The sequence below is a fragment of the Balaenoptera ricei genome, chromosome 7 (genome assembly GCF_028023285.1).
Source record: "Balaenoptera ricei isolate mBalRic1 chromosome 7, mBalRic1.hap2, whole genome shotgun sequence".
Lineage (NCBI taxonomy): Eukaryota > Metazoa > Chordata > Mammalia > Artiodactyla > Balaenopteridae > Balaenoptera > Balaenoptera ricei.
The window spans coordinates 11,628,150-11,652,693 of NC_082645.1; the positions used below are offsets into that span (position 1 = coordinate 11,628,150).

The 24,544-nt window shown below is 37.8% G+C and overlaps 1 protein-coding gene across 2 annotated transcripts in view; it reads left to right on the top strand.

Annotated features, from left to right (window-relative positions):
• CNTNAP5 (contactin associated protein family member 5) overlaps positions 1 to 24,544 on the top strand; it is an 887,247-nt gene that overhangs the window by 200,146 nt on the left and 662,557 nt on the right. For both annotated transcript variants that reach the window (XM_059927107.1, XM_059927108.1), the window contains exon 2: positions 19,241 to 19,345. In XM_059927107.1, coding sequence (XP_059783090.1) covers positions 19,241 to 19,345 — 105 coding nt within the window. The remainder of the gene's footprint in view (positions 1 to 19,240; positions 19,346 to 24,544) is intronic.

The window sequence follows — 24,544 nt, forward strand, 5'->3', positions numbered from 1 at the left end:
AGTTGCAGCCCCAGGAGCAGAGGCAGTAGAGTGGAACCAACCCTAAGTTGGACAGCATTATTTTTTCCCTCCTCTGTGTGTCCTGTTGGTTCTGTAGACCCTGGGGATGTAGTCCTGCATGTGCTCAATATAATTCCAAATTCCACGTAATAAAGTCTCTGAAAGAGAACTGGATGGGGTCTCCCTTTGGAATTTTTCATTGTAGACCTTTAGTCTCTACTGGGTGATTTAGTTAAAGTTTGGCTTGGGTATACACTGATAGATATTGTAATAGTGTTTGTCAGAGAGTATGGAGAAATCACTTGTATTTTTTCTAAACATTCCAAGATTGCAAGGTTCGTTGAGAGGTTGAGAACGAATGAATAGAATGGACTGAAGCATCCTGGGTCAGTTCTGCAAGATGGTAATAAGGTGGTTAATGCCTACAGGCATTGGGCAGATCTAGTGCCAAGCCCAGCTCTGTAACTTTGAGCAAGTTACTTAAATGCTCTGAATCTGCTTCTGAATAAAACCAGAACAATGATGCCTAACTCATAAATAGTATTAGGAGGAGTCAATGAACTAATTTCTGTAAGTCATCTGTCACCATGGCCCATTGTCTGAATTCAATAAATGGCATGTGCTATGATCATGTTGGAAGTTATGGGAATTGGGACGGTCTGCAGATGGCCTCATTGCAATACACTTTGTGATCAGAAAAGATTCTTTGCTCAAGTGATGCCCACAGTGATAATATCCTCTTCTCATCTATCATCCCTCTTTCCTCCACCATGGGGCTGGGACTGCTTTGCCAAGCCCCCTCCACGTGCTACCACAAGAGTTAGTTAGACGCCAGAGGTCTGAGTTGGACCAGTGGAGCAGTTACATGACACATAAAATGAGAGAAACCTAGAAGAGAGAGGTCATCGTGTTCGAGGGCTTTGCTAATCCACATGTGTGGCTCATGGACCAGCAACAGGAGATATTTGGGAGCTTGATCCTGAATCAGAATCTACATTTTTTCAAGATCCCCTTGTAATTCACGCTGTCAATAAGATTTGAGAAACACTGAGGAAGTTCCCCAAGCAATCAAAATTAGGTACCTGGACCATAATAGGTGATAAAAGCCATGAGGGTGCTGGAATGGGGTTAAGTATTACAGGGAGATGACCAAAGTAGAATTTCATGAGACTCCACCTCTTTTAAAAGCACAGGCACAGCAAAAAGCAAAGAAACAAACAAACAAAACTATCTAATCCAAACATCAACTGAGATCAAACATGAGCCAATAACTAGTTTTTTTCAACTTGTCAATATTCATATAATTCAGCCCAAGTCTGCATGGCAAATATATTTAGTATCAAATGGCATGCATTCACATCTTCCTAGCACACTAAATTTACTTCCCAATTAAAATTTCAAATTTCATTTAAACAAACCAGCGTGCCTTCCAAACACATTATACTGACTCTAAGGAACTATACTCTGTGACCCAGTTCATCAAAACGCACTTGAAAAATTCTGTCTGGAACTCTCAGACCAATGCTATGCATTCAGGCTTTTATTTTCTTCATTCTGTCTTTTCTCTTCCAAGACTTGACTCAAAACCACTTGAGATAGAGCTAAAGCTGACAGAGAAAGTGAAAATCCTCTCCTTCTTGCCCGGAGGAGATGCCTGGCAGAAGATTTCCAAACTGCGTTGTCATCAAAGCTAAACTTAACCTTGTTCAGGAAAAGGACCCTTAACTTTCAAACCGACTCCTTGTCAGGCCCATTCAGCGTGCAAAGTACAATGCTGGGGGAAGAAAAAAGAAAAAGGAAGAAAAAATAGCAATGAATGCATTTCAGTTTGAGGTTATTGAGACTTGAAATGATGACTTCTCATGTTTGGCAATGACATTAAAGTTAAATATCTTGGTTCACAGGCACTGACTACTTCCTTCATCTCCATTAATCTTTGCTCACAGTTTTGAAATACACCACTTTCTGTCTCCAGCAGTGAAATGAAATTTTCCCAGGGTTATAATTGCTTTTCAGTGTGTCTTTTCTCATGTTATTTTATTGCTAAAGATTTCCTTCAAAATGGGAGATATTTAGTGAACACAATACAGTGTATTTTCCTGCTATTTTTAATCTGATAATGAATAATTTGAAGGGATGGGTATGGGAAAAATGGAAACTGAACTCATCTGACCGTGACAGATTTGCCAACTCTGAACACAACTCAAACTTTATTGATGCTTTTAAATAACAGCACCGAATACCTGGACATGTCTATGTAAACTTTATAGCGTTTTATAGCTTCAGAGCTACAGCCAACGTTTGCTTAAGAATCACAATGGTAATTCAGGATGAGCAAGAAGAGTGTTTTACAAGGAAAAGTAGAACATTCTGAAGCATTTTGCCTGGAACAAGCTTTTATTTATAGCCTGTCCCCAAAAAATCATTGTCTAGAGACTTGAAATGTCTCAAAAAATCATTATATTTGAGTGCCTGGTGGGTCATTTCACAGAGTCCTGCAGGATTATATTTGATAACAGATGGGTAAACTCTCTGGACCACAGAAACAATTGGTGGAATAAATTGTCTGGTGTAACCTATCCCTTCATCTGTCTTCTGACAAACAAACATTCTCTAGAGTTTGATCCAGTAAATTATATCCAGGATTTTTATTGAGTTCTAATAAAGGTGGCATTTCCAAAATTGAAATCTGATAATCTGAGGATCTCAGAATAATTAATACTTATCTGCATGTATTAAACTGTCTTCTCTCTAGAGCCGTAGCTGAAATCAATTTTGCTTGAGTAAGAGCATACAAACAAATGACCAAAAGGGCCAGATTTGGGAGTTAGCCCTGAACTCTGCCTGGTTCCCTTCCTTCAGTGAGAAAACACATAAGGCTGAGCCATCCATCTCAGTTACAGAGAAACTCCTGGTAAGAGGAGGGCACTCATATCACTTATGGGCCACCTCTGCGTAGTTCCCATCCCCCAAATACAGAAAGCCAGACCAAGAGTGGCCCTAGCGATAAATTAAGGAGGATAATCATTGGGAACTGAAAATGTTTTTACTTCTCAGTGTTAGGATTCAAATTTGTGTAGTCTCAAAACATAATTTCCTTACTTTACAGAGGCCTAAGGATAATCATAATTATAATGCTTTAGTTAATACATAAGTTAATACGTATAATTAGTATATTTCACCCCATTGATTGAGCACTTCCTATGTGCCAACCACTGTTTTCTCTCTTGGTGGCTCATAATACTCCTCATTTGTCACAACTCCCCTTTGGAGAGCAGACAACATCAGCTGTATTTCCAGGGAGGAAACTACTGCACAGAGAAGGGAATGGATTTGCCTGGATTCACCAAGTTGATCCGTAGAATGACAGACTGTACAAGCAGGGCGTTGGGACCCAGAGCTGGGGCCTTTCCATCCTGCTTCACACTCCAGACCTGTCAGAGCTTGGACACTCAGACTTACGGTCAGGTTCCCCTCCATGTGTCAAGGTTCATGCCCAATACTCTCAGAGGCTTGGGTTTTCTACCTATGAACGAGGGTGTCTAAGGTTAGACCAGGTACATTGCCTTCCCAGCCAATATCTGTGTGATGCTGATAACTGTGTCCTCATCTGTCAGACAATCACCGTTATGACTGTCCTACATGCCTGAGATGCTGTTTTCCAAAGATCAAGTAAAGTCTGTATTTGGAAATTGTACACATATAAAAATAATGATGATGATTCATCAAAATTCTCTTCAGGCACTCACAGTCTTTTTATTTTTATTTTTTTATTTTTAGTTGAAGTACAGTTGATTTACAATGTTGTGTTAATTTCTGGTGTACAGCAAAGTGATTCAGTTATACATATATATGTGTATATATATATCAATAAGTTCTTTTTTTAATATTCCTTTCCATATGGCTTATAATAGGATATTGAATATAATTCCCTGAAAGCACTCACAGTCTTGATTTCCCTCCCCTGTGTGACTTGGGCAAACAAGTCTCTTTAGTGTTGCCCAGAGAGTTCCAATTTCTGAGAACTGCTCAGTTCCTACCCATATTTTTAATCTCAATTTAAGACTGTCCTCCATTTATCTAAAATTCTACTTAACATACAATGACTGAGCAACCGATCTGTGATCATCACTGTGAACAGCAATGGCAGTAGAAAGATAAGTAAGACATGGTCCCCCCTCACAAAATCTGGGGGTCAGATGTGTGACAACATCATGAAAACACAAGCCCATCACTGTGACAGTTCCTCCTAGGGAGGGACATATGAGACAGTAAAGACCCCCAAAGGAGAAAGTGGTTCTCTCTGCCTGGAAGGATCAATGCATGCTTATGGGAGCAACTGCATTCTGTACAGGGAGCAGGGGCTGATGGGTGGGCAAGAGGAAGGCAGCACAGGAGATATTCAGGACAGAGTCACATATGGAGGGACACAGAGTGGTGACACAGGGTTCCCTGAAAGCTGCCAGGAATTTGGCAGGTGTGAGCACAAACTGAGCAGTAAGGAATGTCCAAAGGAAAGTAACCAAGAGTCTGACCGTGAAGAGATATACAGAAGCAAGGAACTAAAGTTTCATTCTGAAGGCATGGGGAGTTACCTTCCTCAGGTCAATGGAATATTTCTTTTTTGCTGAATATAGTGCTTATTGCTCACCTCTCTTTGGGCAATTATGAATGCATCTCCGAGCCATTGCTTTGGAGAGGTAGGTGTGAGGCATGCTCACCAGTCTCCTCACGTGGCTGCCTTGCCAAGCCTTAACAACTCAGCGTTTGGCTTGCTGCCTGTCAGGCAAAACAGACCTGGTTCAGGAATTCCCCAGAGCTGGATGAATAAGACATGGCCAGAAAGATTAGTGAGTGATTTGAACCTCAAGTAAAGCAACAAACAACAGTTTTGTCTGCGTCTTGAAAGAGTCTGTGTTCTGAAAAGAGAGATCCCACTCAGACAACAGGTCTGGACTCAAAGAGGGCTAAAAATCCTCAACAGAAACTCTCTGGTAATTAAGCAGCACCCAGCAACAACTGAGCACAAGTGGCTTGCGGAATCTTGGTTCACGAGCCCAGGGTCAGGCTGAAGCTCCTGCTGTGGGAGCTCTGAGTATGAACCACTAGACTAACAGAGAACCTCAGACCTCAGGGAATATTCATCACAGTGAGGTGTCACGGAGTTCCTCGTCTCAGCACCAAGACCCAGCTCTACCCAATAGCCTACAAACTCCAGTGTTGGAAGCCTCAGGCCAAACAAACAGTAAGAAAGGAACACAATCCCACTCATAAACAGAAAAAAAGAAAAAAATGAGATGGCAAAAAAATATGTCACAAATGAAGGAGCAAGGTGAAAACCTACAAGACCAAATAAATGAAGAGGAAATTGGCAATCTACCTGAAAAAGAATTCAGAGTAATGATAGTAAAGATGGTCCAGAATCTCGGAAACAGAATGGAGGCATGGATTGAGACAATACAAGAAATGTTTAATAAACATCTAGAAGAACTAAAGAACAAACAAACAGAGATGAACAACACAATAACTGAAATAAAAATACACTAGAAGGAATCAATAACAGAATAACTGAGATAGAAGAATGAATAAGTGAGCTGGAAGACAAAATGGTGGAAATAACTGTCAAGGAGCAGAATAAAGAAAAAAGAAAGAAAAGAATTGAAGACAATCTCAGAGACCTCTGGGACAACACTAAACACACCAACATTCAAATTATAGGGGTCCCAGAAGAAGAAAAAAAGAAAGCGTCTGAGAAAATATTTGAAGAGATTATAGTTGAAACCTTCCCTAATATGGGAAAGGAAATAGTCACCCAAGTCCAGGAAGCACAGAGAGTCCCATACAGGATAAACCCTAGGAAAAACACACCAAGACACATAGTAATCAAATTAACAAAAATTAGATTCAAAGAAAAACTATTAAAAGCAGCAAGGGAAAAACAAAAAATAATATACAAAGGAATCCCCAAAAGGTTATCAGCTGATTTTTCAGCAGAAACTCTGCAGGCCAGAAGGGAGTGGCAGGATATACTTTAAGTGATGAAAGAGAAAAAACTACAACAAAGATTACTCTACCCAGCAAGGATCTCATTCAGATTTGATGGAGAAATCAAAAGCTTTTCAGACAAGCTAATGCTAAGTTAATTCATCACCGCCAAACCAGCTTTACAACAAATGCTAAAGAAACTTCTCTAAGAAGGATACACAAGAGAAGAAAAAGACCCACAAAAACAAACCCAAAGCAATTAAGAAAATGGTAATATGAGCATACATATTGATATTAACCTTGAATGTAAATGGATTAAATGCCCCAACCAAAAGACATAAAGTGGCTGAATGGATACAAAAACAAGACCTATATATATGCTGTCTACAGGAGACCCACTTCACACCTAGGGACACATACAGACTGAAAGTGAAGGGATGGAAAAAGATATTCCATGTAAATGGAAATCAAAAGAAAGCTGGAGTAGCAATACTCATATCAGATAAAATAGACTTTAAAATAAAGACTGTTACAAGAGATAAGGAGGGACACTATGTAATGATCAAAGGATAAATCCAAGAAAAAGATATAACAATTATAAATGTTTATGCAACAAACATAGAAGCACCTCCATACATAAGGCAAATGTTAACAACCATGAAAGGAGAAATCAACAGTAACACAATAATAGTAGGGAACTTTAACACCCCACTTACACCAATGGACAGATCATCCAAAATGAAAATAAATAAGGAAACACAAGCTTTAAATGACACAATAGACCAGATAGATCTAACTGATATTTATGGAGCATTCCACCCAAAAGTGGCAGAATACACTTTCTTCTGAAGTGCACATGGAACATTATCCAGGATAGATCACATCTTGGATCACAAGTCAAGCCTCGGAAAATTTAAGAAAATTGAAATCATATCAAGCATCATTTCTGACCACAATGCTATGAGACTAGAAATCAATTACAGGAAAAAAAACTGTAAAAAACACAAATACTTGGAGGCTAAACAGTGCACTAATAAATAACCAAGAGATCACTGAAGAAATCAAAGAACAAGTAAAAAAATACCCTGAAACAAATGACAATGAAAACACGATGACCCAAAACCTATGGGACACAGCAAAAGCAATTCTAAGAGGGAAGTTTATAGCAATTCAATCTCACCTCAAGAAACAACAAAAATCTCAAATAAACAATCTAACCCTACAATTAAAACAATGAGAGAAAGAAGAACAAAGAAAACCCAAAGTCAGTAGAAGGAAAGAAATCATAAAGATCAGAGCAGAAATAAATGAACTGGAAATGAAGAAAACAATAACAAAGATCAATAAAACTAAAAGCTGGTTCTTTGAGAAGATAAAGAAAATTGATAAAGCCTTAGCCAGACTCATCAAGAAAAAAAGGGAGAGGATGCAAATCAATAAAATTAGAAATGAAAAAAGAGAAAACACACCTCACACTGCAGAAATACAAAGGATTATATAAGAGACTACTACAAATGACTATATGCCAATAAAATGGACAACCATGAAGAAATGGACAAATTCTTGGAAAGGTACAATTTTCCAAGACGGAATGAGGAAGAACTAGAAAATATAAACAGATCTATCAGAAGTAATGAAATTGAAACTGTGATTTAAAATCTTCCAACAAACAAAAGTCCAGAACCAGATGGCTTCACAGGCAAATTGTATCAAACATTTAGAGAAGAGCTAACACCTACCCTTCTCAAACTCTTCCAAAAAATTGCAGAGGGAGAAACAATCCCACATTCATTCTATGAAGTCATCATCACCCTGATACAAAACCAGAAAAAGATATCACAAAAAATGAAAATTATAGACCAATATCACTGGTGAACATAAATGCAAAAATCCTCAACAAAATACTAGCAAACAGAATCCAACAACACATTAAAAAGATCATATACCATGATCAAGTGGGATTTATCCCAGGGATGCAAGGATTCTTCCATATATGAAAATCAACCAATGTGATACACCACATTAACAAATTAAAGAATAAAAACCATATGATCATCTCAATAGATGCAGAAAAAGCTTTTGACAAAATTCAACACCCATTTATGATAAAAACTCTCCAGAAAATGGGCATAGAGGGAACCTACCTCAACATAACAAAAGCCATATATGACAAACCTACAGCAAGCATCATACTCAATGGTGGAAATTCTGAAAGCATTTCCACTAAGATCAAGAACAAGACAAGGATGTCCACTCTCACCACACTTATTCAACATAGTTTTGGAAGTCCTAGCCATGGTAATTAGAGAAGAAAAAGAAGTAAAAGAATACAAATTGGAAAAGAAGAAGTAAAACTGTCACTGTTTGCTGATGTCATGATACTATACATAGAAAATCCTAAAGATGCCACCAGAAAACTACTAGAAATAATCAATGAATTTGGTAAGGTTGCAGGATAAAAAATTAATGCACAGAAATCTCTGGCATTCCTATACATCAACAATGACAAATCATAAAGAGAAATTAAGGAAACACTCCCATTTACCATTGCAAAAAAAAAGAACAAAACACCTAGGAATAAACCTGCCATAGGAGGCAAAAGACTTGTACTCAGAAAACTATAAAACACTGATGAAAGAAATCAAATATAACATAAACAGATGGAGAAATATACCATGTTCTTGGATTGGGATAATCAATATTGTGAAAATGACTGTACTACCCAAAGCAATCTACAGATTCAATGCAAAACTACCAATGGCATTCTTCACAGAATTAGAACAAAAAATATTACAATTCATATGGAAACACAAAAGACCCCAAATAGCCAAAGCAATCTTGAGAAAGAAAAACGGAGTTGGAGGAATCAGACTCCCCAACTTCATACTATACCACAAAGCTACAGTAATCAAGACAGTGTGGTGCTGGCACAGAAACAGAAATATAGATCAATGGTACAGGATAGAATGCCCAGAGATAACCCATGCACCTATGGGCACCTAATTTACAACAAAGGAGGCAAGAACATACAATGGAGAAAAGACAGCCTCTTCAACAAGTGGTGCTGGGAAAATTGGACAGCTACATGTAAAAGAAGGAAATTAGAATACTACCTAACACCATACAAAAAAATAAACTCCAAATGGATTAAAGACTGAAATGTAAGACCAGACACTATAAAACTCTTAGAGGAAAACAGAGGAAAAACACTCTTTGACATAAACCACAGCAAGATCGTTCTTGACCCACCTCCTAGAGTAATGGAAATAAAAACTAAAATAAAAAAATGGGATTTAATTAAACTTAAAAGCTTTTGCACAGCAAAGGAAACCATAAACAAGACAAAAAGACAACCCTCAGAATGGGAGAATATATTTGCAAATGAAAAAACAGACAAACGATTAATCTCTAAAATATACAAACAGCTCATGGAGCTCAATATCAAAAAAACAAACAATCCAGTTAAAAAGTGGGTGGAAGACCTAAATAGACATTTCACCGAGGAAGACATACAGATGGTCAAGAGGCACATGAAAAGATGCTCAACACCACTAATTATTAGAAAAATACAAATCAAAACTTCAATGAGGTATTACCTCACTCCAGTCAGAATGGCCATTATCAAAAAATCTAGAAACAATAAATGCTGGAAAGGGTGTGGTGAAAAGGTAACCCTCCTGCATGGTTGGTGGGAATGTAAATTGATACAGCCACTACGGAGAACAGTATGGAGGTTCCTTTAAAAGCTAAAAATAGAGCTACCATACTACCCAGCAATCCAACTACTGGGCATATACCCTCAGAAAACCATAATTCAAAAAGAGTCATGTACCACAATGTTCATTGCCGCTCTATTTACGATAGCCAGGACATAGAAGCAACCTAAGTGTCCATCGATAGATGAATGGATAAAGAAGATGTGGTATATATACACAATGGAATATTACTCAGCCATAAAAAAGAATGAAATAATGCCATTAGCAGCAACATGGATGGACCTAGAGATGATCATACTAAGTGAAGTTAAGCAAGACAGAGAAAGACAAATATTACATGATATCACTTATAGGTGGAATCTAAAATATGACACAAATGAACTTATTTATGAAACAGAAACAGACATAGAAAAGAGACTTGTGGTTGCCAAGGGGGAGGATGGGTGGGGGGGATGGATTTGGAGTTTGGGACTAGCAGATGTAAACTATTATATAGAGAATAGATAAGCGACAAGGTCTTACATATAGCCCCGGGAACTATATTCAATATCCTGTGATAAACCATAGTGGAAAAGAATATGGAAAAAAGAATGCATCTCTTTATAACATCTTATGACTTGCCATCTGAGATAGATATACACACACATACATACATACATATATATTTTTTACTCCCCTGATACTACTTATTATATTTATCTAAAAGAAAAATGAGGAGTCTTAAGTATCATTTGGACATCATTTTGATGTGTGATTCATTCATTGTCTCTCTTTTGCTTGATTTAAATTTGTTAATTTTAGAAACCAATTTTTGAGCTTCCCAAGACTCCAGGATAACAAAATAGAGCGTCACTGACACCAGAAATCTTGACATGATCCTTCATTCTTACGTCCCTTTCAAATCAGCAGGCAATGATGATTCTTATATAACTAAATTGCCTTACTTTCTCCCCATCCCAATTACCATTGTTTTAGTTCAGGCCTTTATTATTTCTTCTTTACTATTTCTATAGGCTTTGAACGGGTCCTCTTGTCACCAGTCTTTTACCCTCATTCTCCTCCCCCCATCCTCACCCCAGACATGCACACACGTACACACACTCCATTCTCCTGCCTGAAATCAGAGCAAACTTTCTAAAATACAAATTGATGTGACTGTCTCACCCAAAGCAGTGTTTCCCAGCTTTTTAAGCTTATAATCCAAAAACACAAACATGGAAGGCCCTACTTAACATGTCACAAGATTTTTTTAATAAATAAAGTATAAGGACTAGAAAGAAATCCAAACGTTTTGTACAGCCTCATCCCTCGTAATGTTATGTAAGAGCTGTGCTTCCTGTTCCCTTTTAGGCTCAACAGTCTGTGGACCAGATAGCAGGATGCCTGTTACATTGTGCTTAAGAACTATTGAATGCATCCAAGAAAAAATGTGATAAAACTTAGAAAGTGTACTGTGTTTTGTCTTGGAGCATACGCAACGCATAAACAGAATAGCTCTTGGCGCAGAATTATCCTATGTACCCTGAAGAGCTGATAAAGAAACAGTCTTAAAACCATCTGGATGGACAAAGTAAAAAAAGGCATAGTAGAGGGTATAAGAAAGATCATTTTTTAAAAAGCAATGGCTGGAGATGATGAGCTTGCATCTAAGGAAGGAAGAAGGATAGAAAATAAAGGAAACTAACATGTATCCAGTCATGTGCCAATCACTGGGTTAAATATTTAACATGAATTGTCTCTTTTTGTTCTCACGACAAGCCTGGATATAGTTATGATCTCCATTATACATAGAGAAGACTGAGATTAAATAACTTCCCAAAGGACATATAATTAGTAAGCTGTAGAGTCAGGATCTGAATTTAGACTGGGCTGGGCTCCAATGTCTGCCTCTTTCCAGATATACTGCAGTCTCCAACTGGTCCAGAAAACACACACACACACACACACACACAGCCAGATTATGCTCTTAAGTACCACTGCTGCTGTCCCTGAGCTGACATTATTTTCTCACCTACAAAGACCAACAAGAATCCATATTTGTTCGAATTATCAGTGCATGTTTATTCCATCCACTCATAAATGGTTGGCATTGACCCACATGGGGTTGTGCTATCAGCCAGCTGGCCAGTCCCCAACTCAAGCCTATCTTTTCAATCAGGCATTTTTCCTAAATTCTCATGAGTAGATTGATGACACACAGAGATTGTAGTGTTTCCTTTAGGAGCTCTAGGCCTAGACCCATTAGAGATGAAGAGGGTTTTATAAATGTGTATGGATTGATCGAGCTGCATGTGAAGATTGTAGTTTCCTGAATAACCAGGATTTTCAGTGTAATTTAGAACCACTCAGTACAGGCTATCAGCTATTGGAAGTTTAGCTCCAGTGTATTCAAAAAAGAATAGATATCTACTTGAGAGACACAGCTCGAGGAAAGAAATTCTCAACTCTGATGAGCCCTGAATTGACAGAAGCACTATCTTTACAATTCTCCAGTTGTGGCCTTTCCTTCCTTTTAGTATCCTATGCATAATCACTTGAACCATGCACTAAGTTAAAATACATTCTTTCTTCTTGCCATTTTTTAAAGTTTTTAATCTTATTTTTCCCATTTTCCCAATCTTATCATTGTAAGATTATCATGTATCATGCATCCCATTTGTTCATGTATTTAGCTTTGCTTAAAAATCCAGTAAATTCTGGATTTGGCTCTACTTTTTAATGGGGTGTGTGTGTGTGTGTGTGTGTGTGTACGCATGTTTGTGTATTGCATGGAATATTGATAGGTGGAGATGGGGAGAAGGGTACAGGAGTGTATAGAAACAAAGTTGGATTTAGGAAATTTTAAGAGATAAAATTTTATTTTTTTCAAAGATTTGCTTTTTCCTTATCAGTCTCTTCTAAAACCGTCCCTAGTAATCCAGCCACCAATCTCAGCTTCTCATATTCCAGAAATTTCTAAGCCTTTTCATCTATGATTTTTACCTTTTCTACACATCCAAGATTTCATGTCATCTAGCTAATTCAGTTAAGCTAAGAGGGACCATTCATAATCCTAAAGAATTGATAGCTTTAGCATATTTGAATTTCACAATCTTGAGTGATTCTTTTGGAGGGCATGGTCCCCTGACCAAAGCGTATCCCAACAACAAGCCCCGTACTCCTGATGTCTGCTTGTTGGATGTTACTTTCTGACTCTTTGATCATCCTGTGACCCCTCATCAGTGACACCCTGCCTTATGCTCAGTTTGGACCTGTTTTATGTTAATAACTTCTTCTTTGTTCTTTCATTTTCATGATGCTACTTCTGGAAGCCAAATTGAGGCTGGCATGCCTAATAAGTCATGGGGAAGAATATATGTTGAAAACAGTGTTTTAGAAAGAATGCTTCAATGATAGTAGAGCCCAGTGTAAACTCAGCAGACTTATAAAATCATAACATGATATTTAAAAGCATGAATTAGGATCAAGTAGTGGGCAAGGGAGAAAAAAAATAGAGTATAAATCTGAGAGATCTTTCTAAGCAACAACAACAACAACAAAAAATGGTAAGGCTTGTAACTTTCACTGTTTCCCTAAACAAAGATTTATTGGACATATACATAGTCCCAGATGTTAAGTACTGTAGTTAAAAAAATCCCTGCTCAACATGACGCTTTATATCCCACACATGATTAGTATATCATATGCCTCCCATCTGAGGGGCTTAGGAAACATTTTTTTAAATCAGATTAAGTAATTGATAAATTAGATTTAAGGATAGAAGAGAAAAAACAGAACAAAGCAATCAATTGTGAGCCTGATATCCCTAAACTGAGAATCAAAAAAAAAAAAAAAAAAAGGCAAGTAACACTGCATTATGGTGGAGATGGATGTCAGGATAGAGACGGTTTGACCTTCCTTTCATGACTCATTTTAGAGAGTCATGTTTCTTGGTCTGCGCATCATGCAGTAATTTATCTTTTAGGATTTCATGGTGGAAAATAGGGACAGGGTCAGAGTCAAGAGTAATATTAGAGTATTTATTTTTGTTGTTTAGTAAGTGAAATTATAGGTAACAAGGGGAAAAATAAATGAAGCTAAAAGCGTGAGTTGCCACTTCTAAGCCTCATTGTAGGCACTACACAAAACACATGCTTTATGTCTTTTAAACAAAGTGGGCCATTAAGTGTGCAATGCTAAGAGGAATTTTATCTCACCTATAAATACAAGTGAATCCCTTAAGCTCCAAATCCCCATATACAGACAATTTACTCTGGTAATCAAGGAGATGCTCACAATTTAACTTCAGTTACCATCTGTAACTCCATTGGTATTCTAATAATAATGAATAAAAATATACACTGACAACCAAAAATGTTACTTAAAGTAGAATCATCTTAAAGAGTCAATGATTATTTCTAAGAAGCTGTGTAAATATCATATTTACTCAGAATTCTCTTTTGTGCCTTTACCTTTTAATTAAGGTGAAAGAAGGCCTTTAGTATTTAACTGTACATGTATATTAAGGGAAAAATTATCCCCACTTCTTCAGATTAAAAATATCAAAGAAAATGCTGGCCTTGAATATGCATACAAATATTAATCAGGAAACAAGTACATTTCTTTTCTTTCATCCTGCCTTTGTGGGTTTTTTTTTTGCCCCTTTTTTGGTGGGTAGGAGAGAGTGTCAAAGGAAGAAATAAAGAAGGCCAAAAAAAGGTAAGAAATTCAAATTCTTTTGAAAATTATAGACTATTCTTCAACATTTTTTCTGTTACCCAGGAAATAAAACCATACCCTGCCTTTTGCAGAAAATAAGTCATTTGTTAAAACAAATGTTATGAAGAATGATATAACTAATGATTACCAGATTTATGCACAGGCGGCAGGTAATTCTGACCTAGTGGTCACCGTCCGGGATTGAGGAAACCTGGGTTTCCATCCAGGCCAGTCTATTAATTAACTAACTTATCCTGAGCAAGCTTGTCATCTCCTTCAACCCTGAGGTCCTCATTTGTAAAGTGAAGGGAGGGCTTGAATTCCACAATTTCAGAGGTTCCTTCTGGTTTTGACATCATCTTAGTCTATGAATGTGGGGCTAAGTCATTTGCAAATAGGACTGGGGTTATTCAACACCCACTGATAGGTCTGGATTTTTATCTGCCTGGGCAAGGGGTGGGTTTGGAGGTGACCTTTATGGTGTAAAGGAAAACAAGGTGGCAGTTATTTGTCAAAGAAAATTGGACAGTAATAATGTGAAAAAAGGTTTGCATTTTTAAATAGCCTTTTAATTTCCCCTGATTTGTGCAACACATCTTTGAGAGAACAAGCCCATGAATGGGCTTTTTAAGGAAATATTTTGAAAATATTCTACTATGCCATTGCATCTGTGAAGTGCGGTTCATTTCTGGAAAAATCATCATGGTTTCTCCAGGTTCTGTGTTCCACCGGAAGCCTGACTTCGAGTCCCGCCTTATGTTCTTCCTAAACTTCAAACATCTCTCTCCCTCCCAGAATTTCTTCACCCTTTCCTCTTTCCTTATGTAAATACGAATAAACATCCACCACACTTCTGGAAGAACCGACTGATGTATTTAGCTTGCAAACACACTGTCAGAAGGCTGAGATGTGAGTGGTTCCTAAGATTTAACAACAACATGGGTCTGCTTATTTAAAGCCTGCAGGGATGGTGGAGCAGATGGTACTTTGTGTCTTTGCTTCCTAGCCATGTGTTTGGTGCAATGTCGGCCCCGTTTCAGGAAGGCTGCCAACCCACAGAGGGGATGCAATGTCACCCTCCCTCTCCTGTGTGTCTTCACCCCTTCCCCTCCCCCGTACTTCCTATCCTCCTGCTCTTCAGGTTGACCACAAACCTTTAGTGCAAAAGAGCTTCTGGTGATGTCAAGTCTTGTGCAGGTTTTGTAACATACACACGAGATCCCAGGAATAAAATTGTTGAAAATGGTTGCTCTGGATTGCAAGCAGATATTACAGACAATTCACATACTACTTCCTGGGCTTATTCTGTGCTTTATCCTTTAAAGGGGGACTTTTTCCATCTCTTCTCATTCCATCTTTAAAGTGATTCTATGGCTAGATGTGGCAGAGATGACTCTCTCGATTTTGCGGACAATGGAGATACAGCTTAGTGCATTGGGATGTATTATCTGGAGTCACCAAGGCAAGAGAAGAAACCAGTCTAGAACGAGGCTCTCTCAGTCTTAGTCATCCTGACACCATCCACTATCCCCGGCCTTCCCAAATCAGGAATTAATTAATTAATTAAAAAATTAATTACAGTTTACCCTTGAACAACGTGGGCTGAGGGGCACCTACCCCCAACATAGTGAAAAATCTGAGGTTCCTCATCCTGTTTTCAACCAACCACGGATCCTATACCACTGTACAACATATTTATTGAAAAAACATCTGGTATAAGTGAACCTGCACAGTTCAAACCCGTGTTAAGTGTCAACTGTACTGTCCTCATTTATGCTAGATTGTTTCTCCTCTGCTTTAAGAACAGGACAGGTTTAAAAGTAATACACATTTTGCATTGAGAATGCTTATATGGACAAATTCTTAATTCCCAACCACTAGGAGTAATTTGATTACCAATTTGAGTCCTGGTCTGTTCTCAGTTTAGGTGACTTGTCAGGTTTGTTCATCTGACGTAGAGAAGAGAGAGGGATCTACCTATTGGCCAGGGAGGAAGGGGTGGTCTTTCTTTCTTTCTGATTGGAAACTTTCCCATTCTTATCACTTTTAGGGATAGGGGAGTAAAAGCTCAGACATGTTCTCTAAAGGCCACTGCAATGTCCAGGGTCCATGAGAAAAGGGGCCCTGAAGAATCCTCTCTGGACCTTTCCATTAGCACAGATTGTTTCCAATGGGTTTACCAATTTCCAAAATGGAAACACTGACCCTATAAATGGAGATACAAAGAAGGTACATTTCACAAGAGGAACTGGGCAGTGGGGAAATAGCAGCTGACGTCAGGAGGCCAGTGTGGTTGGAAGCTTACTTTTCCCCCGAGGCCAGTGCCTGGTGGAAAGGGGGACTGCACAGGGCTGGAGGAGATGGGAAAGAGCACTTGCCTGGACATCTGACCAGTTAGGTACTCATGTAACTGGCTTGGATGTAATGTTGGTGAAAACTCTCCTCAACCATCCCATCCATTTATTGACTTGTTTATATCTTCATATTTTTCAATGGTCTCTGAGCTCCTTGAAGTCTGACACTCAATTTTACTCAAATGTATCCCAATGCCTATTGAAGATCAAGCATAAAGTAGGACCTTATAAATATTTATTGGACTAAATTAAATTGAAATGATTAGGTTACTTCAATTTCTACCTGGGGAAAAAAAAATAGGGTTAGGAGCACAATACTCAAAAATGTCATCAGCAACCAATTAAAAAAAACAAACACATAAAAACCTAATAAAAATGGTAGCAGTACCAACAAGGTCCTACTGTATAGCACAGAAACCTATATTCAATATCCTATGATAAGCCATAATGGAAAAGGATAGGAAAAAGAATGTATATATATATGTATAAATGAATCACTTTGCTGTACAGCAGGAATTAATACAACATTGTAAAATCAACTATACTTCAAGAAAAAATATTGAAAAAAATGATAGCAGAGTTTTATACATGTTATATGTTTAAGAAATACATAAATACTATAATAATTATGGTACTTGACCTTTAGAGGATCTTCAGTTTGCTTGTGGAAGTGGGTGTTAGGAGGGTTGTGAGTTATTGGGTAGGGGTGGAGGGATATTATCTGAAATTGGATGGTAGCTGTAACTACAGATGTGGGTAGGTAATGCTCGTAACATGGCTGGGAAGAGAAATACTTTTTGGTGCTTTGTGTGTGTCTGTGTGTGTGTGTGTGTGTGTGTGTGTGTGTGTGTGGTGCATTCTTCTGGGGCTCAGTCCAGTTGGGTTCAAGCTTTGGCGTTCACCTGTTTCCTGATGATGAAACTAGCATAAGCAAATGGAAGATTTCCATTATGTTCGTATTGTTTCCTAACATATAAATAGAGTAACAAATTCATGTTCCCAAACAATTGTGTTGGAAGGGTACATGCAAGCCCTCTCACTTGCATTTTAGGCCTGGGGTAAAGTGGCCCTGAGTTCTGTTTTCTATTCTCAGAATGACCGTAACTACTGAGGTGCCCTTGCTCTGATTTTTTTTCCCTTGCTCTGATTTTTGTGTTATTCCTCCTCAGTGAGGATCTGGCTCTATTTTGTGTTTGTTAAATGCCTCAAAATATTTTTCAAACATTTGTGTTTGGGAAAAACTCAAAATATATTTTACCAGTTGATTTTTTTAACACATTGAACAAACAAAATTCAATCCTTATGTATCTCATTAATTTTCCTGCAATTAGATGAAATACTGCTCCCTAAGAATTTGCTGTGTAAACAAGCAACCTCATAATCCTATGTACATTTTCTTTTAAGAATGTCAACTCAGCTCTTCCTGAGAGCATTTAACACCATGAAGTTGACATTCAAACTGAAAAACACGTCTCAAATTTGTTTTGAGTGAGGTATGTCTAGATTTCATGAACTCATTTGGCAATATTCTTTAAGATCAATTGTATACAAAATGGAAAAATGGTAAGAGTGTTGGTACTGTTAGGTGGATTGATTGATTACTTCCTTCCTCTACTCACCATTTCATCCTTTGAGTAAACCTTTATTGAAAGCCTATTATATGCCAGATTATTTGCTAAGATCCCACAAAAAGCATGTTACCTATTGGAGAATGCAAACATATAAATGAATGATTACAAGCTCCAATATGCTCTGTGAAGAGCAGAGTCCTGGGCATGAGATTGGATGGTCAGGACAATCAGAGGAGCATATCTACCTTGTCAAGACCACATCTCTGCCCATGGCTCCACACTGTTCCACATCTGGTGGGCATCAAAGAAGTCTTAGGATACATACTTACCACATTTAGGGAAGGCTGGGGGCTATTCTCTACTACTTCATAGAATAGAAGTGAATTATTAAAATCAGTAATTCATTTTCCAAAGACTTTCACGCAACTAGGAGTGAGACATTCTAAGTTATTTTGTCCCTCTAGATAGAACTAGTACAAGAGTCCTTAGGGACTGAAGATGAGAGAGTAGTTAAACAATGTTCCCCATTTTTAAACCATCTCCTCTTTTGTAGAAGAAGCTCACTAACCATAATTTGAGGCTTTGCTCAAGTGGTTGATCAAAGGAATGGAGGGATAGTTGGATTTTGAGTTAGACAAATCTGGGCAAGAATTGTAGCCACGCTGTTTACTAGTGTTGTGACCTTACACAAACTACTTAACATCTCTGAACTTGAGTTTCCCCAACTGTGAAAGAAACTTAACCCCTGTCTTTGAGGATTGTTGTGAGGAGTCGATGAAACAGCACATGGAAACAAGTAGTACCAGCCTTGATCAGAGGAGGTATTTAATAAGTGGTAGTGGTTAATGCTTTGAGTTCTCTCTTTATGGAACACTTCTTGCTAATGGAATTTTCTCTCTCTCCCCTTTCGTTCTAGACAACTGTGATGACCCATTAGCAACCTTGCTCTCTCCAGTGGCTTTTTCCAGCTCCTCAGACCTCAATGGTACTCACATCCCAGCTCAGCTCAACCGAAGAGTTGGTGAGTAGGTAACAAACTCTAAAGGCAAGCGCTGAATAAGCACACAATGGGTAAATGGAAGAAAGGGAGTATCTCCATGTGCTGGGATCCTGTCCAAGAGCAGTGTTCAGGAGAAGAATGGGTAGAGGGGCATTAAAAGAATGGAACCATGTTTCCCAGCACATAATGGATATTCAAAGAATACTAGTTATACTGGTTACTGTTCCCCTGAACCCACCTTCTTCTTTGATGATCATAAAACGCCTCTGCAAACAAATATTTTTAATTTGCTCTATTTTTATATTTCATGCATCTAACATAAATAGCTACCAAAATATACTATTATAATAGCATGTTATCATGAGCAAGAATGAAGTCTACCAAGATTTTTCCTTCAATAACTTTAATTTTTACAATATAATAAATGTTTCTAATATTAAAAATATAAAACGCTATTAAGTAAAAGTAAGAAAATACAAAAATTGTGTAATGCTACCAGCTAGAGATAACTGTGGTTAAATGCTGAATGTGTATCTTTATAGCATATGAGTGAAGGGAGTGCAGACACCCTTAACTAATGTCTCATGTGAAATGCCTTTAACAAATATGATGCTGGATATCTAGAGAGATATATTTTAAATCATATTTATAATGCATATATATATATATTGTTCTATAGTTGAATTTTTTAGTTTTCAAAGACTTGAAATAACTGATGGTATTTGTTTATTGACATACCTAGTGAACACTCTAAACACTTTTTCAAGTTAAGAAAAAATTGATATGCGGTTTCAAGAGGTACACTGATCTGGGAGAGTTCGCATTATTTAATCTTGACTATATTTTCCCATTGATACATGAGGTCAATCACATTAGTAAGTTTCCAATGTTGATCCATCTTTACATTCTGGAGTAAGTCCTAATTCGTTGAGGTGCTATTGATATTTTTCTTTGTAAAGTGCAGAATGATTTAATTTGTTTACATTTTAATTTCTGATTTTGAATCTCCATTCAGAGTGAGATTGATTTGTAATTTTTATTTGTATACTTATTGTTTGTTTCATACTACACATCACAAGTATTCTGGTATAATGCAATCAATAACTTAAAACTTAGTAAGTTCTGTGTTTTTGTTGAGAGAGGAATTGAAGAATGGTATTCTAAAGGGAAAAGAATGGTTAATCAAAGACCCAGCAGGGAAATATTAATGACAATTTTGTACTAACACTGCCTTTTCATGAATTCTCTGTGCCAAAAATTTTATAAAGCATTTCACCCATATTATGTTATTTAGTCTTCACAAAGATACTACAAGGTAAGCATTATTACCTTTTTATCTTCAGATAGGTTTTCTGAGGCTCAATGAAGTTTATAATGTGCCTTAAATCATGAGGTTAAGAAGGGGAAATGCTTGGATTCAAATCTAAGTCATGTGAATCCACAGTTTTGCTCCCAACCACATTAGCAAATTGATTTACTAACACAGGTTTAAGAAGGGTGTATTAGAGAGAAAAGAGGTTTGGGAAGTATTCCGCCCAAGTTCAAATGCTGGCTGTGGCGTTTACTTACAAGTTCTGTGAGCATCTGTAAGTCACTTACTTGCTGTCAACCTTGTTTTTTTTTTTAATCTGTAAAGGGGACGAGTAATGCCTGCCTTGAAGCGTCGTGTGCAGACTGAGACCAGACTTGCACATTCTAAAGCTCCTTCTCACTGCAGGGTAGAGAGAGACCGGGGCAGGGAGTTACATTTGTCATTTCAGTAAGAAACACAGGTTGGCAGATTTTAATAGAGGCTCTCCCACAGGGCATCCGGAGCCAGAGTTGGTCTCAGTCCCACCCAATCGTGCGGTGGCAGAAGGTCATGACTGCCTCAGTAGCTCCTTGGCAGTTTCTGGAGAAGCTGTGAGTCTGATCATAGGCCAGTTCCCCCCTTTATGGACAGATATCGACAGGACACAGATATCTCTGCTTCAATTTATTATCATTATCCTGCTCATGGGGGCACCCGTGTGCCTGAGCTCAAGGTTAGCATGAGCGTAGGCAGAAAGGAAGTTGACCTTCCTCCTTCTCCCAACTAGAGTCCAAATCAGGAAGGCCAGACAGGAGATACAGCTGGAGAGTCGGGATGCATTGGTCTAGAACTCATCATGCGGCACAGGTCCATTCACAGGGCCAACCGTTGCCCTTAAAGGAAATGAAATAGGAGAGCTTTATAAGTAGCGATGCTGAGTCCTACCTCCCAGATATTCTGAATTAATTGTCTGGAGTGGGACCCAAGAATGAATATTGATAAATTAAATAAATACAAGCTTTCCCAGTGATTCTAAAATGCCACAAGAGTTGCAAGTTACTAGATTGGAATTCGTGAATAACAAATCTTTCCATTAATATTTACTGAGCACCTACTATGTGCCAGGCATTGTACTAAAACTCTGGCACATAGCTGGTAAAAATAGGTACAAATCCTACTCATAAAAAGTATACATGGATAACACAAATTACCATATAATGAATAGCTAATATTTGTGGTTAGTGATAATATTGATTTTATCATATATATACATATATACACAATATAAATGATGTGTTGTGTGTATTTTTATACACACATATGTATATAGTAGGATATATAAAGAGAGCTAATTATATACATATGGTTGGATATATACAGAGTCAGTCATTTATATAGAAAAAGGTAGATATATCCATGGTTGTTTATATATATATATATATATATAAAACCAGTGTGTGTGTGTGTGTGTGTATATGTGTGTGTGTGTGTGTATATATATATATATATATATACACACATATATATACACAATCCATATGTAATAGAATATATACACAATGCATATACATGTATATGTATGTGTATATGTATGTGTATAGTAGTATATGTGTACATATACACATATGTATATAATACACACATAGACTATAAACGTACATAGTGTAATTATAATAAAACAAAAGCTATTATGTTAATGATATTAAGAAGCATTTGTCATGTTTTCTAAAATAAAATTTAGAAAGTTGAGAAAGCTGTAATTTTTAATTTACATTGAAAAATATCAGTATAAAGTAATAATTTATTTGTCTTCATCTAAAAACAACCTTATGTGCTGTCTGTCCACTGAAATGGCCTAGAAGTACTTAGAGCCCTGTCTAATGAACCCTTTTTTTCTACATGTCCTCCTTTAAAACTTCCTTTTTATTTTAAAAAAGGAGAGACAGCAAATATACCCCAAAGAGCAAACTGTTCCACCTGGTTTGAAATCTATGATAATGTCGGATGTACATGGAAATTTCAAAGAACATCTTTCTTTCAATTTGAATTTTCCGTATAGTGTTTTTAACAGCAAGTTCACAGCCAGATGCTAAATAATTGCTCCTAACACTGTCATTATCAGGCTTGGCTCCTCCCTGAATGGATGGATCCTATGCCTAGTTCATAATCCTTCTGTTAGCAGCTTATACCTACCAGCATACAGCTAAAGACCACAACAATATACTTAGCACTTACTATGAGCCATAACTGTTCTAAGCCCTTAAGGCACATCAACTTAATTCTCACAATTACCCTCCATGTAGGTATTATTATTATTATTATCTCGATTTCACAGATAAAAATGCCATGGCACAGCGAGGAAAGAAAAGACTATGAGAATAAAATTTCTAGGTGGATTCAAAACTAGTTAATGTCTTAGGGGATAATAAAAATTGGGGGGTAATGTCTTCTCTATTGGACAAACATTTATGGGTTAACATGTAGCTTCATAATATCTAAGGTCTAATGAGTCAATGAATAGTAAAACCCAATGACAGGTACATTCTCCTTGAGAATTAAATGATCATTGAGTAGACTTGTTAAAAATTGCCCCAGGATAATGTTGAAAGATCAAACTTAACTCTCTTTTGATTTCCAAGTTTTGGATTTTTTTAAATATACTCCATTCATTCATTCATTTACTCCCTTATCTCAATATTTCATGATTTCCTTCTACTCTACCCCATTCAGCCTTCCATGCACTTGTCAAGGAACTTCCTGGTTTTCCACCGCAGATGAAATCCACATCGTAAAACTCCTGACTTCCGTAAAGCTAAGTCTTCCTCACTGAATTGAATGGGCTCAGTGGCATCCTCCCAGCTCCTCACTGCTGAACTATTTCACAAAGATAAAGGCCCTGCAGGTCTTCAGACACCAACTTAACACTGCCACATCCCCTGGGAATCATATACACCTGTGGCATACACTGAACGTAGGTAATTAAGGACCACTTCGCCTCCACTGTGTGCTCAGAACTCAAGCGTACACATCTCTGACCTACACCAGGAAGAAGAGGGGCACAGCTGGGAAGGATGTCATGTCCCAAGCAGAGATCAACACAAAAGTTGAAAAGAAAAATATAGGACAGGCATGCTCATGAGTACCCTCGGACCCTGAGTAAAGTAAGTCTGAGTTCTGTCGGTGACGAACTCATCTTTCTGTTAGAAAACACACCCTTGGAAACAGCCTTTGACCTTAGGTACTGCTGTGGCCACCAAGGTCTGGGCAACTCACTGGACCAGGAGAGAGATTAGATGGTTAAAACCCACTAATAGTCTTCACGCTGCTATCTCATCTAAGGAAGAAATCGGCCAAATGGAATTTTTGTTCTCTCACTTTCAGACACTCCTCACATTTTATCCACACACAAAGAAAGAAAAAGCAAAGAAGAGAGCTAATTACTTTTGAAAGAAACGACAAAAGACGTTAAACTGGGGGTCAGATCACCCTTAACGGAGGTTGCCAAGTCAATATGTATAATTGTGGCTTAGGCGGGATCTGATTTTGTCAGATGTGATTTGTTTTGTGGCAAGAAAGCTTTTGATCTGGGCTTAAAGTTGGCTGGGCTGTGAGAAGCCCTTACTGTCGGCAGGAAACTCAGGAGTTGGTGACACAGCATGAAGCCTCCCCTGTGTGGGTTAGAGCTGCTTGAGAGAGAGGGGAAGTTTTTACTTTATGTGATTAGAAGGCAAATAGGAATGGACATCTTCGGCCCCATGAGAGGAAAGGTCTGTATTTTTCTTTCCCATCCTTCCCTCCCCCCACCACCAATAGAATTTTGAAATTTTAGTTCTTCTTCCTCACTCACTATATTTTTGAGATGCTTGCCTGTGTAAGTTGAGATCATGTTTCTGGCATGACAACTTTGTTGCCATGGAGATTTTGATTTT